At 54.0% G+C, this 11,835-nt stretch overlaps 5 protein-coding genes across 5 annotated transcripts; 3 read left to right on the top strand and 2 right to left on the bottom strand.

Moving 5' to 3' along the window:
* Positions 1 to 30: 30 nt before the first annotated feature.
* On the top strand, positions 31 to 1,654 carry K437DRAFT_227287 (WD40 repeat-like protein; the record flags this gene model as incomplete). Its single annotated transcript, XM_013385977.1, has 4 exons — positions 31 to 645; positions 713 to 829; positions 900 to 1,409; positions 1,484 to 1,654. The coding sequence occupies 4 exons, from the start codon at positions 31 to 33 to the stop codon at positions 1,652 to 1,654; spliced, it is 1,413 nt and encodes a 470-aa protein (XP_013241431.1).
* A 224-nt stretch (positions 1,655 to 1,878) lies between these two features.
* K437DRAFT_188728 (uncharacterized protein) lies at positions 1,879 to 3,658 on the bottom strand. The gene is made up of 3 exons (XM_013385976.1): positions 3,198 to 3,658; positions 3,031 to 3,121; positions 1,879 to 2,957 (listed from the first exon to the last, which is right to left on the bottom strand). Exons 1-3 carry the CDS (start codon positions 3,420 to 3,422, stop codon positions 2,026 to 2,028), a joined length of 1,248 nt encoding a protein of 415 aa, XP_013241430.1. The 5' UTR covers positions 3,423 to 3,658; the 3' UTR covers positions 1,879 to 2,025.
* Positions 3,659 to 6,816: 3,158 nt separating this feature from the next.
* K437DRAFT_258633 (uncharacterized protein) lies at positions 6,817 to 7,289 on the top strand (the record flags this gene model as incomplete). The annotated part of the gene is made up of 1 exon (XM_013385975.1): positions 6,817 to 7,289. A coding segment is annotated over exon 1 (239 nt), but the record flags the coding sequence as incomplete, so codon positions are not given.
* Positions 7,290 to 8,562: 1,273 nt separating this feature from the next.
* Positions 8,563 to 9,356, top strand: K437DRAFT_188682 (uncharacterized protein). Its single transcript, XM_013385974.1, has 2 exons — positions 8,563 to 8,803; positions 8,873 to 9,356. The coding sequence occupies exons 1-2, from the start codon at positions 8,762 to 8,764 to the stop codon at positions 9,272 to 9,274; spliced, it is 444 nt and encodes a 147-aa protein (XP_013241428.1). The 5' UTR covers positions 8,563 to 8,761; the 3' UTR covers positions 9,275 to 9,356.
* Positions 9,357 to 9,387: 31 nt separating this feature from the next.
* On the bottom strand, positions 9,388 to 11,796 carry K437DRAFT_188579 (tubulin beta chain). The gene is made up of 9 exons (XM_013385973.1): positions 11,466 to 11,796; positions 11,350 to 11,385; positions 11,174 to 11,276; positions 10,922 to 11,094; positions 10,511 to 10,843; positions 10,288 to 10,404; positions 10,119 to 10,209; positions 9,627 to 10,032; positions 9,388 to 9,552 (listed from the first exon to the last, which is right to left on the bottom strand). The coding sequence occupies exons 1-9, from the start codon at positions 11,476 to 11,478 to the stop codon at positions 9,481 to 9,483; spliced, it is 1,344 nt and encodes a 447-aa protein (XP_013241427.1). The 5' UTR covers positions 11,479 to 11,796; the 3' UTR covers positions 9,388 to 9,480.
* Between the last annotated feature and the right edge of the window lie 39 nt (positions 11,797 to 11,835).

Raw genomic sequence — 11,835 nt, 5'->3', positions numbered from 1 at the left:
GACGTGTGCGAATTCCAGTCTTCGACGAGGATGGCGACGTCTACCCAAGCGCCGCCGGCGCAGAATGGCCACTCAGGGCTATCCGCGACTGAAGATCCATTACCCCCGCTCGAGGGTCTGGCTCGATTGGCAAGCAAACGAGCGCGGGCCATCTTCTCAGAGCCGAATCCAGCGGATGTCTATTCAGAATCACGAAAAGCTCGGCTGGCATCCAAGGTCGCTGATGAATATGCACACGCAAAAGAGCTTCCAGCAGCTGTGCAAGCACAGCAAGGCGCCGTCGGGCCTGCACTGCCGGGGGGCAGCAAGAAGCGAAAAGGGACGGATGGGAGCGCAACTGCTGAGGGGCAGCTTTTACAGGAGCTAGATAGTGCATCCCCATCAAGCTCTCAGCCGGGGCCCTCAGATAGAGTGGTTGCCATCCGACGAGCAGAAGGGTTCGCGTCTGCCAACGGAGGGGGCACGACGCTATCAACAGCGTTGATTCGGAAGAAGGAGGCTGCCTCTCGGATAGAAAAGCCGCAATATCATCCGCAATGGAAGTTGATGCGGGTCATCTCTGGGCATTTGGGTTGGGTGCGCTCGCTCACAGTCGAGCCAGGGAACAAGTGGTTCGCTACTGGTGCTGGCGACAGGATGATCAAGGTGAGTAGACGTCTTCGTGCTCTTACTCCTGTGCCGAATAGAGCTGACTTTATTTTCCTATGTTAAGATCTGGGATCTTGCCTCTGGAGAGCTGAAGCTCAGCTTGACCGGCCACATCTCAACAGTGCGCGGCTTGGCAGTTAGCAACAGGCATCCTTATCTATTTTCAGCCGGAGAAGACAAGGTCCGGAATGACTGATCCTGAAGCTTCATATGTGCATCTACTGATTATGCGTGCATCTCTTTCGCTACAGGTTGTGAAATGCTGGGATCTGGAGACGAACAAGGTCATCCGCAACTACATTGGCCACCAATCGGGCATCTACTCGCTGGCCTTGCATCCGACGCTCGATGTCGTCGTCACCGCCGGGCGAGACTCAGTCGCAAGGGTGTGGGATATGCGGACGCGGGCTCAGATCCACGTTCTTGGTGGTCATAGCGGTACAGTTGCCAGCGTCGTATGTCAAGAAGCCGATCCGCAAGTCATCACCGGCAGCATGGACCAAACGATTCGCCTGTGGGACCTGGCGGCGGGCAAGTCGCTGACGACGCTCACGCACCACAAGAAATCGGTGCGTGCACTTGCGCTGCATCCGACGGAGTTTTCCTTTGCTTCTGGCTCGGCTGCGGGGAGGAACGTCAAGACGTGGAAATGCCCAGAGGGGACACTGTTGAACAATATGACCCAAGATGGCATCGTCAACACGCTCAGCGTCAATGCGGACGGAGTGCTGTTCTCCGGTGGCGACAATGGGAGCTTGAGAGTGAGTCTTGACTAACCCCTATGATGATGTCTGCTCCGGCTGCAGTGCTGATTCCCCGCTGCTCGCCGCTGCAGTTCTTCGATTACTCGACAGGCGTGCCATTCCAATCAGCAGACGACATACCTCAGCCAGGTTCGCTAGATGCGGAGGCGGGTGTCTTCTGCTCTGCGTTCGATCAGAGTGGCACAAGGCTGCTGACCGGTGGAGCAGACAAGACTATCAAGGTGTACCGAGAAGCGCTGTGAATGTACCCACTACTGTTCCCCGTTACATCCGACAAGCACTCTTGCACTTAAGCGGCGCAGAGGCACAGCATGAGTGACATAATGTGGCATTTTGCATTCCCCTTGATCTCTTGTTGAAACAACACGATACGAGCAACCGCACAAGCGGCTGGAATCCATCCCGGAGCCAGACTAAACAGAGACAAAAGTGCGGGATGTACATGTCCCATTCGATAAGCAGGCAAGTGCATGCACAGGCAAAAGCGCAGGTTGAAGCAGGAGCAGCAGATGGGCCGGTTCCTCGTGTCGGCGGCTTGATATGCTGAGTGTGTTGATATGGATAAATAATGAAGGATCCCAGAGGTGAACGACGAAAATGTGGCTGAAATGGATTATCCGCGGAACATGCTACTTCCTCCACCAAAGTGTGACGCGAGCATGTTGACCTCCATAGCGGTGCACGGATCGTGGACCGAACGTCCGGCGTCAAAGTAGGCGCCAGGCGTGTCGACGCTTCCGAGATCGAGGCAAGAACTCCATTGGAAGTCCTGCAGGGTCAAATCCAGCAGGAAGCCAGTCGCGCCAGTGTGGCTGGTCATCATAGGGACGTGTGCAGTTGCGCTGACTGCCCCCGTCACCGTGGACTCGAACGACATTGGCCAGCTGCTAAGCGTGCTGTGCAAAGTCAACGCACTATCCTGCTTTTCCAGTATTGATTCTGGCATGGCAAGCTTCAACTGCTGTTCATGCTGCTGTTGGCTATCGTGCATGCTTGGTGCGAATTCGCACAGTGGGCTCAAGAGAGCCGCGGCACAGTCCTCGTCAGCGAAGCTGCTGAACAGGCTGGACGCCACATCGGCGGAGGATGCAGTAGTCGCGTTACTTTGAGAGCGCATCCGCTGGATCGCAGGCATGTCCCACGAGCAGGTGGCGGAGACAGGCGTGTTGATATCACTCTCCGGCCCGCCGCTGCTCCAAGACGTCCAGGCAGATGGGCTAGCCGCCGTGTCCGGCGCCATCGCCGTCCCCGATCTGCTGCACCCGACAAGCGACGGCAGCTGCATGGAGGAGCTCCAGGAAAAGTCAGATGGTGCGATGGATGCCAATGAGGGAGACCGTTGCTGCTGTTGTTGCAGTGAAGGCTGATGGTATGCGTCATCATCTTCTGGGGATGCAGGGATGGTCAACGCTGCGGCCTTCATGACCGCTTTCTGCGCGGCATTCGCAACCTTCTTGGACGGCGCTTTGCCCTGCTGAGCCTTGCTGGGCTTTCCAACAGTGGTGCAGCGCTTGCACTTGCTTGTCTTGGTGCATTTCATACACACTGTGGATCCAGCAGTAAGGCGGACTGTTAGAAATGGCCTTTCATATGCGCATATACTCTGTACGAAACTCACCTTTCATCGCCTTTTGCGGAAATTCACTTCCCCCCAGTCCCCTCATATGTAACCGGGAGTGTCTCACGAGGGAGTCTTGGCGTGTGAAGCTCTGCAGGAGAGGAACATGACAATATGGATTGTCAGCACCACCATCTGAAATCACATTATAGTCCGGGATTTCGCACCTTGGGGCATTGAGTGCAGACGAATGGGCGAGAGTCGCTGTGTCTGTATTCGTGGCGCTGGAGATGCAATAGGCGGTTGAAGGACATACCGCAGGTGAGACATACATGCGAACGGGTGCGGTCATTTTTTATGCTGTGTGCATTGCTGAAGGAGCGCCTGCTGCCAAATGAGGACAGGCTGGTAGAAGGGCTCGCGCTGGAGCTCGCAGTCGCGTGGGCAGGCATTGTGCTAGGTGAATGCGCTCGAAGCAGCACGGCAGTTGGAAGGTGACGACGGTGGTGACGATGATGGTGATTACAAGAACGATGTATGCTTAATGTTGTTCAGCGTGGTCCAGGTTAGGAGTAACCAGGTAGTGCCGTTGACGTAAAGGCAACTTCAAGAAAGGAGACGATGACGAATGGTGCAAGTATTGTATGCTGTGCAGGGTAGGGTGAATACGGCTTCTACGAGGGCGTTGTGCCGTGTGATATCAGCGTTGGGCCGATCGAATAAAATTTCCTTGGCTTGCAGCAGGAAGCGCTCCAAGGTACGCTTTGAGATGAAAATGCAGGCAAGAGCAAATGAGAAGGCTCGATGCTCGACGTTGACGCTGCAGAGAGTTGCAAGGATGGCGAGGAGATGGGACAGCGTTGTGGGTACATCTGACCATGGCGATGAGGTGGCGAATATAAGACGGACCTGTGATGTAATTTAATGATACATATGACCGGACGAGACGGACTTTCCTTTGCCAGTAAGTGGCTGTTCCGCCTCTACCCCATGGGGGAGCGTGCTGCGCTGTGGCGAGTAGCCAATGACAGAAAGGGAAGAGAGAGGGTGGCGCTGCTGATGGCGGATGGACGCGCACAGTTACACCCTGCCCACCTTCCCCCCAGCATTTCCATTCATACTCTCTTTCTCGCTAGTAAAAAAAACGAGACACCCAACCACTATGTTCCAGTGGCCGAATCTCTGCAAGCTTTTTTCTGTGCCTCTTCTATGGCCCTCTCTGTGCCGTACGGCACGCGCTTTTGAGCCGTCGGCCTGTCCAAGCGCGATGGCAGTCTGTCTTCTCTGTAGAGGTGCTGCAGTCTGTACGTCAAAGTCAGACAGCAGGAGAGGAGCCAGCCCATACCACAGTTCTGGTCGCACATGCGGCTGTCGCCTATTATTACTCACTCGCCTCTCAGCAGCCACAGCCATAACCGCACGGAGAAGGAGAAGTTATAAGGAGTGTGAACTATGCTGCTCGATCACCTCCGTCATCAGCTGAGTCACTGGCAAGTGATGGGCGTAGCGACAGTCTCCCTGTGAATGAAACTCAGAGCTGGGCGTCGGAACAAAAAATGGCTTTGCAGCGAGGGGCTTGGAGCTGCTTAAAGGAGACATGACGCCAACACAGCCGCTGAAAAATAAATTAGGGTACCACCCGCGTCACGCGTTGCAGTGCCACGAGCACAAAAGCACCCTAATAATGTACATATTACGTATATATACATTAATGCCGCCCTGGTTCCTGGACCAGCTGCCACCGTCGAAAACATAACTCGGCAGTCCCAGTGCCCGAGCTAGCCGGAACTTGCCAACCTGGGCTCAGAATTATGTACACGATCTCTAATTGGTTTCAAGCTAGTTCGACATACCACGTAGAACCGGTTCATGTCTTCGCAACTTGAGTATGGACGGCACCGGGGCAATCTAGACCTCCTTCTTGGTTTTCTGTGTACCTTTTCGTGGCGCTGCGCGGCGGCAGTCGGCTACTGATGAAAAATTGAGATGATACATCCTTCGGGTTGATGTTTTTACTTACCGCCACTCGTGAAAGTGTTTAAAACTGTGTCACCAGGAACAGCAACATATGGGCACGCCGCACACGACACAGTCCGGCAGGTTATAATCGTGCTGACAACACTAGACCACACTATGTAGCCCAGGTTGCCCCCCAGACCCGTTCACTCGAGTGAATACATACCCTCGTGAACTACATAATGCACATGTGCATTGGTACAATATATGTGTTCACTGAGAAGCACCCACTACCCAGGGTCCAGTGCCCTGTGCCTAGGACCTCAGACACTGGTACGTCTCAGCATTCTCTCTGCTTTACGTACAAGGCAGTATATACAAGGGATAGGAATCATGATCCAACAGTTGCGTCATCGCGCAATTACAATTTTGCAAACATGTATTGTCGTTACGTGATGGTCACTCATTCTTAACAATATAAAGTCACTCGGGAGACCCCGGAAGGTCGGATTTATATTAACCGGATACGCACTGGAGGACAAAGTGGAGTCCGCCTTTCGGCCAAGTGGATGTGGCATTGATCAGCTCTGGAATCAGTACAGAGTCTGAACAGCAGGACAGACCAAAGCCTGCAATCTTAACGGTGTTTGTAGAGGGGGCAGGCTGGGGCTCAACAGACTCTTTTGGCCTTTCCACATATGTGCACAGTATCACAATATTACTGTGGCACAACACCCAGTCGAACGTTTTATTGTACCATTATAGATACATACTTTCATATTGTATGGATGTAAAATGGTTGTAATTGTATAAAACACTTGTTGGCAAGGCAACATATGGTGCATGAAGGACTTCATCTCATTGGGTTGCATGTGCAAAAAGTGAGAAGGTGCAGGAGGGTGCAGAGCTGCAGGCCTTCACACCTTGGAAGTCTGACGCTCGTGATGGGAACTGCTAGGGTGCCTGCTATGTGCTGGAGTATGTCCTTACGTTATGGGTCTTTGCAACGTCCAATCGTACATGCCCGTGGATACTGGATGAGGATTGTGGAAGTCGGATGCGCCCGACTGCCAACAGCTCCAACACCCGATTGCAAACCTGCGCATTCGCGCGAGCGGATAAACTGGGGATTGGGGAGCTTTTCTTGTCCCCTGCAGGCAAGCAGGCGCAAGCGCCGATGACCGAGCCTCCTCACTCCATACTCGGCCAGTATGTACCTACTCGCCTGCTTGGCCACAACCAACAGTATGTGCTCCCCAGCCTGGCCTCTCTCGCAAGGAGGTGGAGATGCAATGTAGCAGTAGTGTAGCTGTGCGAAGTGTGTGCACATCCACTAGACTCAGCCATACGCCGAGAGGTTGAGTATGTATTGATGGTTAAGCGCCGAATACTTTTAAAGTACCAAGTGATATATTCAAGATATTGAACTCTGGAGATACTGAGATGATATTATGTATTGAACATGAGTACTGAGTTGAGAGATATTAAAGATATGGAGGTGATTACGTGGATATTGATGAGAGGGCGAAGGAGACCCAGAAGGATTGAGTTGGGGTATTGAGATGGCGAAGCCAGCGTATGATGCTTGCAAAAAGGTGTTCCTTAATTGACCTCTGACTCCGACGAGTATCGAATATCGAATATCGACGTTCGAACGTCTCGCCGCCATATTCGAGTTGCTGAGGCACTAATGTGCTGAGGGTGTATGACCATGCAACCCGTTTTATGAGAGTGTATGAATTCATAAACGTACGTATTCTGTGCGCGCGAAAAGCCACACATGTCCGAAATGTCGACGCAGCGACGATCAACCTGGTGGTTCTCCCACTACCTAGCACTTCGCTTTGCAGCTTTCGTTCGAAATCTGCACACCTGTGATGGCAAGCTGCAAATCGCTGTAATGTGTGAAGATGATCTGCACTCCTGAAACATTCGCATTCCTGCGCCCAGGAAATTTACAGTTGAACATGCAGCAATCATGAACTGAAGTTGATCGACACGTGGCATTCCGAGTTTACGACGACTCCATCATGTGGCTGCTAGAGCGCCACTGGCTACTGACTCCGACCTTTGCGCTCGCTGTTCACGCATCATTCACCGTCATCGCCTCATCGCGTCAACCTTCAACGTTCACCTTTCGCCGTCTACCACTCCCCTCGCATGGATGCGTGGACGGTTGCAGATCGCAGCCTTGTAGCTCACACCCTAGTTCTGCCTCGCCACTCGCCAATTCGCGAGGCCTGGCAGCTCGCAGGGCCTGGTCACATAGATAACTGAAGAAGCCGATGGTGCCAATGGGGGACCATGCTGGCTGCAGTGTTAAAGATTCAAGTGCCACTGAGCAAGGGTTTCGATTCCTCACGGGGTTTGTGACAGTTTGGCGATGGACTATATTATCATCGTGTTTACGAACTACAGTAGAACGCGCTTTAAATTCAGAAGCTTTTGGGGGTCATTTGTGCAATCTGCAGGATCTCTCCATAAAACTCTCCTACTGTCTATAATCGCACATATATATATACCGGCATAGGGTGTGTGTAGCCCGGCTCCAGCCCATCGAGCGCGTCGCTATGGCGGAATATTGGACTAGCGACCGCCAACCGGATTGTACCTGTACTGAGCATGTACCACGCAGCATGCTTCTGAGTCCCCTCACAGTGATCGATCCCTACATCATACTTACCCGCTCATATTGTCATCAGGTCCCCCATGCAATCATGGCGGCGATGCTCCAATGAGCGATGGCTTCGACGTGGTTATGCTTGGGGATACTTGCAGGTTCTAGTCTCCGGGATACAGAAAGACGGCTTGCCTCGATACATATGAATGTATCATGCAATGTACGAAATACCCGTGTAGTGTATAATATTATAGACCTCTCCTGGAAACTAGAAGGAGCCTGAACTTACGCTGATGATCGTGGCCTCGGATTCGATTGTGGAAGATGCTCAATGCGCTGGGGTCATGGCAAGGATCCGATTTGTGGATGAAAGTTTATCGTCATGATGATGGTGTTCTTGCATTCGCAAGCTTTCTAATCGCTGATTACCCTCATGTCTAATGCCTGTGATAAGCGATGGGCGATGAATCACGAACGATGAATAACTATACTTCGAGTGCCCCTTGATGAGGATGAATCGGTCGCATCCTTTTGCTCGAAGTACTGTCGAGCGGTCAAGAAGAAAAGTAAATATTTGGGAGGGGCCACCTCGAAGTTAGGTTCGTTTTCAAGCTCGGCGTCACGAGCTGTCATGAAAGCGGGCAGGACGTTCGTTTCTGAAGCAATGCTTCAAGGCCTCCTCCGAAAGGAGAAGCTAGGGGCCCCACTACCAGCACCTTCGTTGCGAGCCGGTACCGCAGGAGCGAAAGATCTCGGCCGAGTGACTTGGCGAGTTGGCCACATTCTCATTGTCATCGCCTCAGCTCACGTAGCATGAGGAATGCAGTTGCAGTCGCCAAACTCGCCATGGACGCCACGGGGAGCGGACGTGAATGTGTGGTCCAAAGTCATGGATATTCGGGCTGAGTGATGGGGTCAATCTTGCCTAGACTTGAAGTATGTAGCTTGCGTCTGGCGTTCCCTGTCGCCGCAGCGGTGCGAGGTGCATCTTGCAGGCGCTAATGCTCGTATCCTTGCGGTGTCTCCAACCTGTGATCATGCCTGTGCACCTCCTATCGACGAAAGCCTGCTGACCGCCGCACACCCCGCGTCTCCCGAGCTGCAGCCCCTGTGTCGCGTCGAGGGTGTGGTTGACTCACCGACGGAGATAGATGCATAGCAGAGCCCAAGCCCGGCAGCGGAATGTAGTACCCATTACACTCGGGAGGGCCATTAATGAGTGAGAGTGAGCCATCTCCGTTGTCTTCGCCGTCCGAAGTACGCACGTCGTCACATTCCCGTTTGATCAATTCGGACGGATGCATCGCTGACCTCTTCTACACATAGCCTCCCTCTGCATTTCACGGCGCACAATTGATCGTCGGCTCGGGTACTGGTTGCTTCCGGCAAGCGCCTGACGCGACGGGCGTCATAACGTTAGTTGCTCGCTACACCTTCCAGCTTGCCTCTGGGCACGGCGTCTTCGTTCAATCGCAAGGCTTTGGCTATGGCACGGACGTCGAAGCAGTGGAGCTGTGCAGTGCGGGTCGCGCCGCGGAGGTCAAACCAGCGAGCAGAAACTTCTTTTGCCTGCGCTTGACCCTCGAAAGCGACGACCCCGATCCCAACAGACCGGTGCAGACGGCATGTGGGAGCGTGGTCATCGCGTCGGCAATGAGGGAAGGCCGCAGTGCAATCTACGGTGCTTACACATTGACATGCAGAAGATCCCAAATGCCCTTCGGATGATTGTAATGTCTGCACAAACATTTTCGTGCTGCATCGTCGTAGCCCAATTGAGCCGTCTATGCATCGCTGAAATTTGGCCCAAATGCCTACATTCTGAGCGTGAAGAAAGGTTGCATGTTAAAGGAGCGATCTCAAAGGTTTACAGGCGCCTTTTCTTCCACCACTACGTGCTGGGCCTCCTCGAAGCGAAATCTTTGTTGAAAAAATTACTCCTCCTCGGCCGGGACTTCCTCCTCGTAAAGGCCATCCTCCTCGTCGTCGATACCAGCCTCCGCATACTGAGCAGATGAGGGCATGTAAGGGCGGGCAATATGTCAGCGAGCGACCAAAGATATGAGAGCGCACGACGCACCTGTTGGTATTCGCTGACGAGGTCCTGCATGTTGGACTCTGCCTCGGTGAACTCGAGTTCGTCCATGCCCTCGCCGGTGTACCAGTGCAAGAACGCCTTCCTCCTGAACATGGCCGAGAACTGCTCCGAAACACGCTTGAACAGCTCCTGGATGGCGGTCGAGTTGCCGATGAACGTAACGGCCATCTTCATGCCGCGCGGGGCAATGTCACAGTGGGCTGTCTGGACGTTGTTAGGGATCCACTCAACGAAGTAGGCCGCGTTCTTGGCCTGCGTCGCTTGCATCTGGTCCTCGACCTCCTTCATTGACACCTTACCGCGGAAGTACGCGGCGACAGTCAAGTAGCGGCCATGGCGTGGGTCAGCGGCGGCCATCATGTTCTTCGACTCGAACATTTGCTGGGTCCTATTAAGGCATTCCGCCATGGGGGAAGAGAGGATCAGCAAGGTGTAAATGTAGTTCGACGTCGGAGCAAGCACTCGGCAACGTACAGCTCAGGGACGCTGACTGCGCGGTATTGCTGGCTGCCCCTTGCGGTGAGCGGAGCAAAGCCGACCATGAAGAAGTGCAAACGTGGGAACGCTGGAGGAGATCACCCCTTGGGCGTCAGTGGAGGGCGGGTATAAAGCATGGAAAGCTGCATGCGCCGGGGATACTCACGGACCATGTTGACCGCGAGCTTGCGCAGATCAGAGTTGAGCTGACCGGGGAAACGGAGACATGTGGTAATACCACTCATGACGAGAGAGACAAGGTGGTTAAGGTCACCGTACTTGGCTGTCGATGGCAAGGGGCGCGCGGGGGCGAGGTTCACGTCAACACAGGGTTTCCTGCCGCAAGACACCGAAGGCAGCACAGGCATGTGCGCTAGAGAAGCACTCACGTGACGGGAGTTTAAGAGTGCGGAAGCAGATCTCGTAGAGCGCCTCGTTGTCAATGCAGAACGTCTCGTCCGAGTTCTCGACCAGCTGGTGGACGGAGAGCGTGGCGTTGTATGGCTCGACAACTGTGTCCGAGACCTTGGGCGAGGGCATGACCGAGAAGGTGGCCATCATGCGGTCCGGGAACTCTTCCCGGATCTTGGAGATGAGCAGCGTACCCATACCGGCACCCGTACCACCACCGAGCGAGTGGGTGATCTGGAATCCCTGCAGCATGTCGCAGCCCTCGGCCTCCTTGCGCACAACATCGAGAACCGAGTCAACGAGCTCAGCGCCTGGCGTGGATGCCCGAGGTGCAAGTGACCAACGTCAGTCGCCTAACATCTGCATACACTGGCTGCCAGTCAACTCACCCTCCGTGTAGTGGCCCTTGGCCCAGTTGTTACCAGCACCAGATTGACCAAAGACAAAGTTATCCGGGCGGAAGAGGCCACCCATCGGGCCGGAACGGACAGAGTCCATCGTGCCCGGCTCGAGGTCGATAAGGACAGCACGGGGGACGTATTTGGCGTTGGAGGCCTCATTGCTGCGAGCGAGTGTCAGTGAGAGGGCAATTAAGCAATCAAGGGGGAGATGCTCGTGCTCACTGCGCTGGAGACACTCACTAGTAGACGTTGATACGCTCGAGCTGCAGGTCCGAAGTACCTTGGTACGCACCAGCGCCGTCAATGCCGTGCTCGTCGGAGAGGACCTCCCAGAATTTGGCACCTGCGGTAACCATGCAGATGACGAGATTAGAACTGGAAGCTGCAAGCGGACGCGGGCGGCAGAAAGTACTCACCGACTTGGTTACCGCATTGACCGGTCTGAAGGTGAACTGCATTTGGCAAATTCCAAACAGAGTCAATCAGGGCTGCCATGATCATGTCACCACCATGTCGGCCCAAGAGCACGTACCGATTTCTCTCATATTGGCTAATCGTCAATAGGAATCTGACAGCGTTCAAGATACGAAGAGGATCAGCACGCCCTGTTTCGCCTCACGCTCGTGTGCGGGGACCAATGTGCGAGCAACGAGACAAAGGAAAATTGCAATGGACCACAGCACGCAATGTGTCCGCAGCAAGAACATCTGGTGACAGATGCGAAGAGGTGATTCGAGCCTGGCCGGATGCTCGTTCGACGGTGCTGCAGATCGCACTTTGACCCCTTCGAACGCGTCAGAGCCGCTCGAGTGAGACAAAAAGAGCTTCAGGGTGGCGCTCAGCGGCGATCCTTCTGATTCCAACAAGAGCATGAAGCACTGTAGTCCCTGCGAGCGGTCCCC

The sequence above is a fragment of the Tilletiaria anomala genome, assembly GCF_000711695.1.
Source record: "Tilletiaria anomala UBC 951 chromosome Unknown K437scaffold_90, whole genome shotgun sequence".
In the NCBI taxonomy this organism is placed as follows: Eukaryota; Fungi; Basidiomycota; class Exobasidiomycetes; order Georgefischeriales; family Tilletiariaceae; genus Tilletiaria; species Tilletiaria anomala.
The sequence above is the reverse complement of the archived record's forward strand: the minus strand, read 5'-3'. Positions and strand labels throughout refer to the sequence as shown.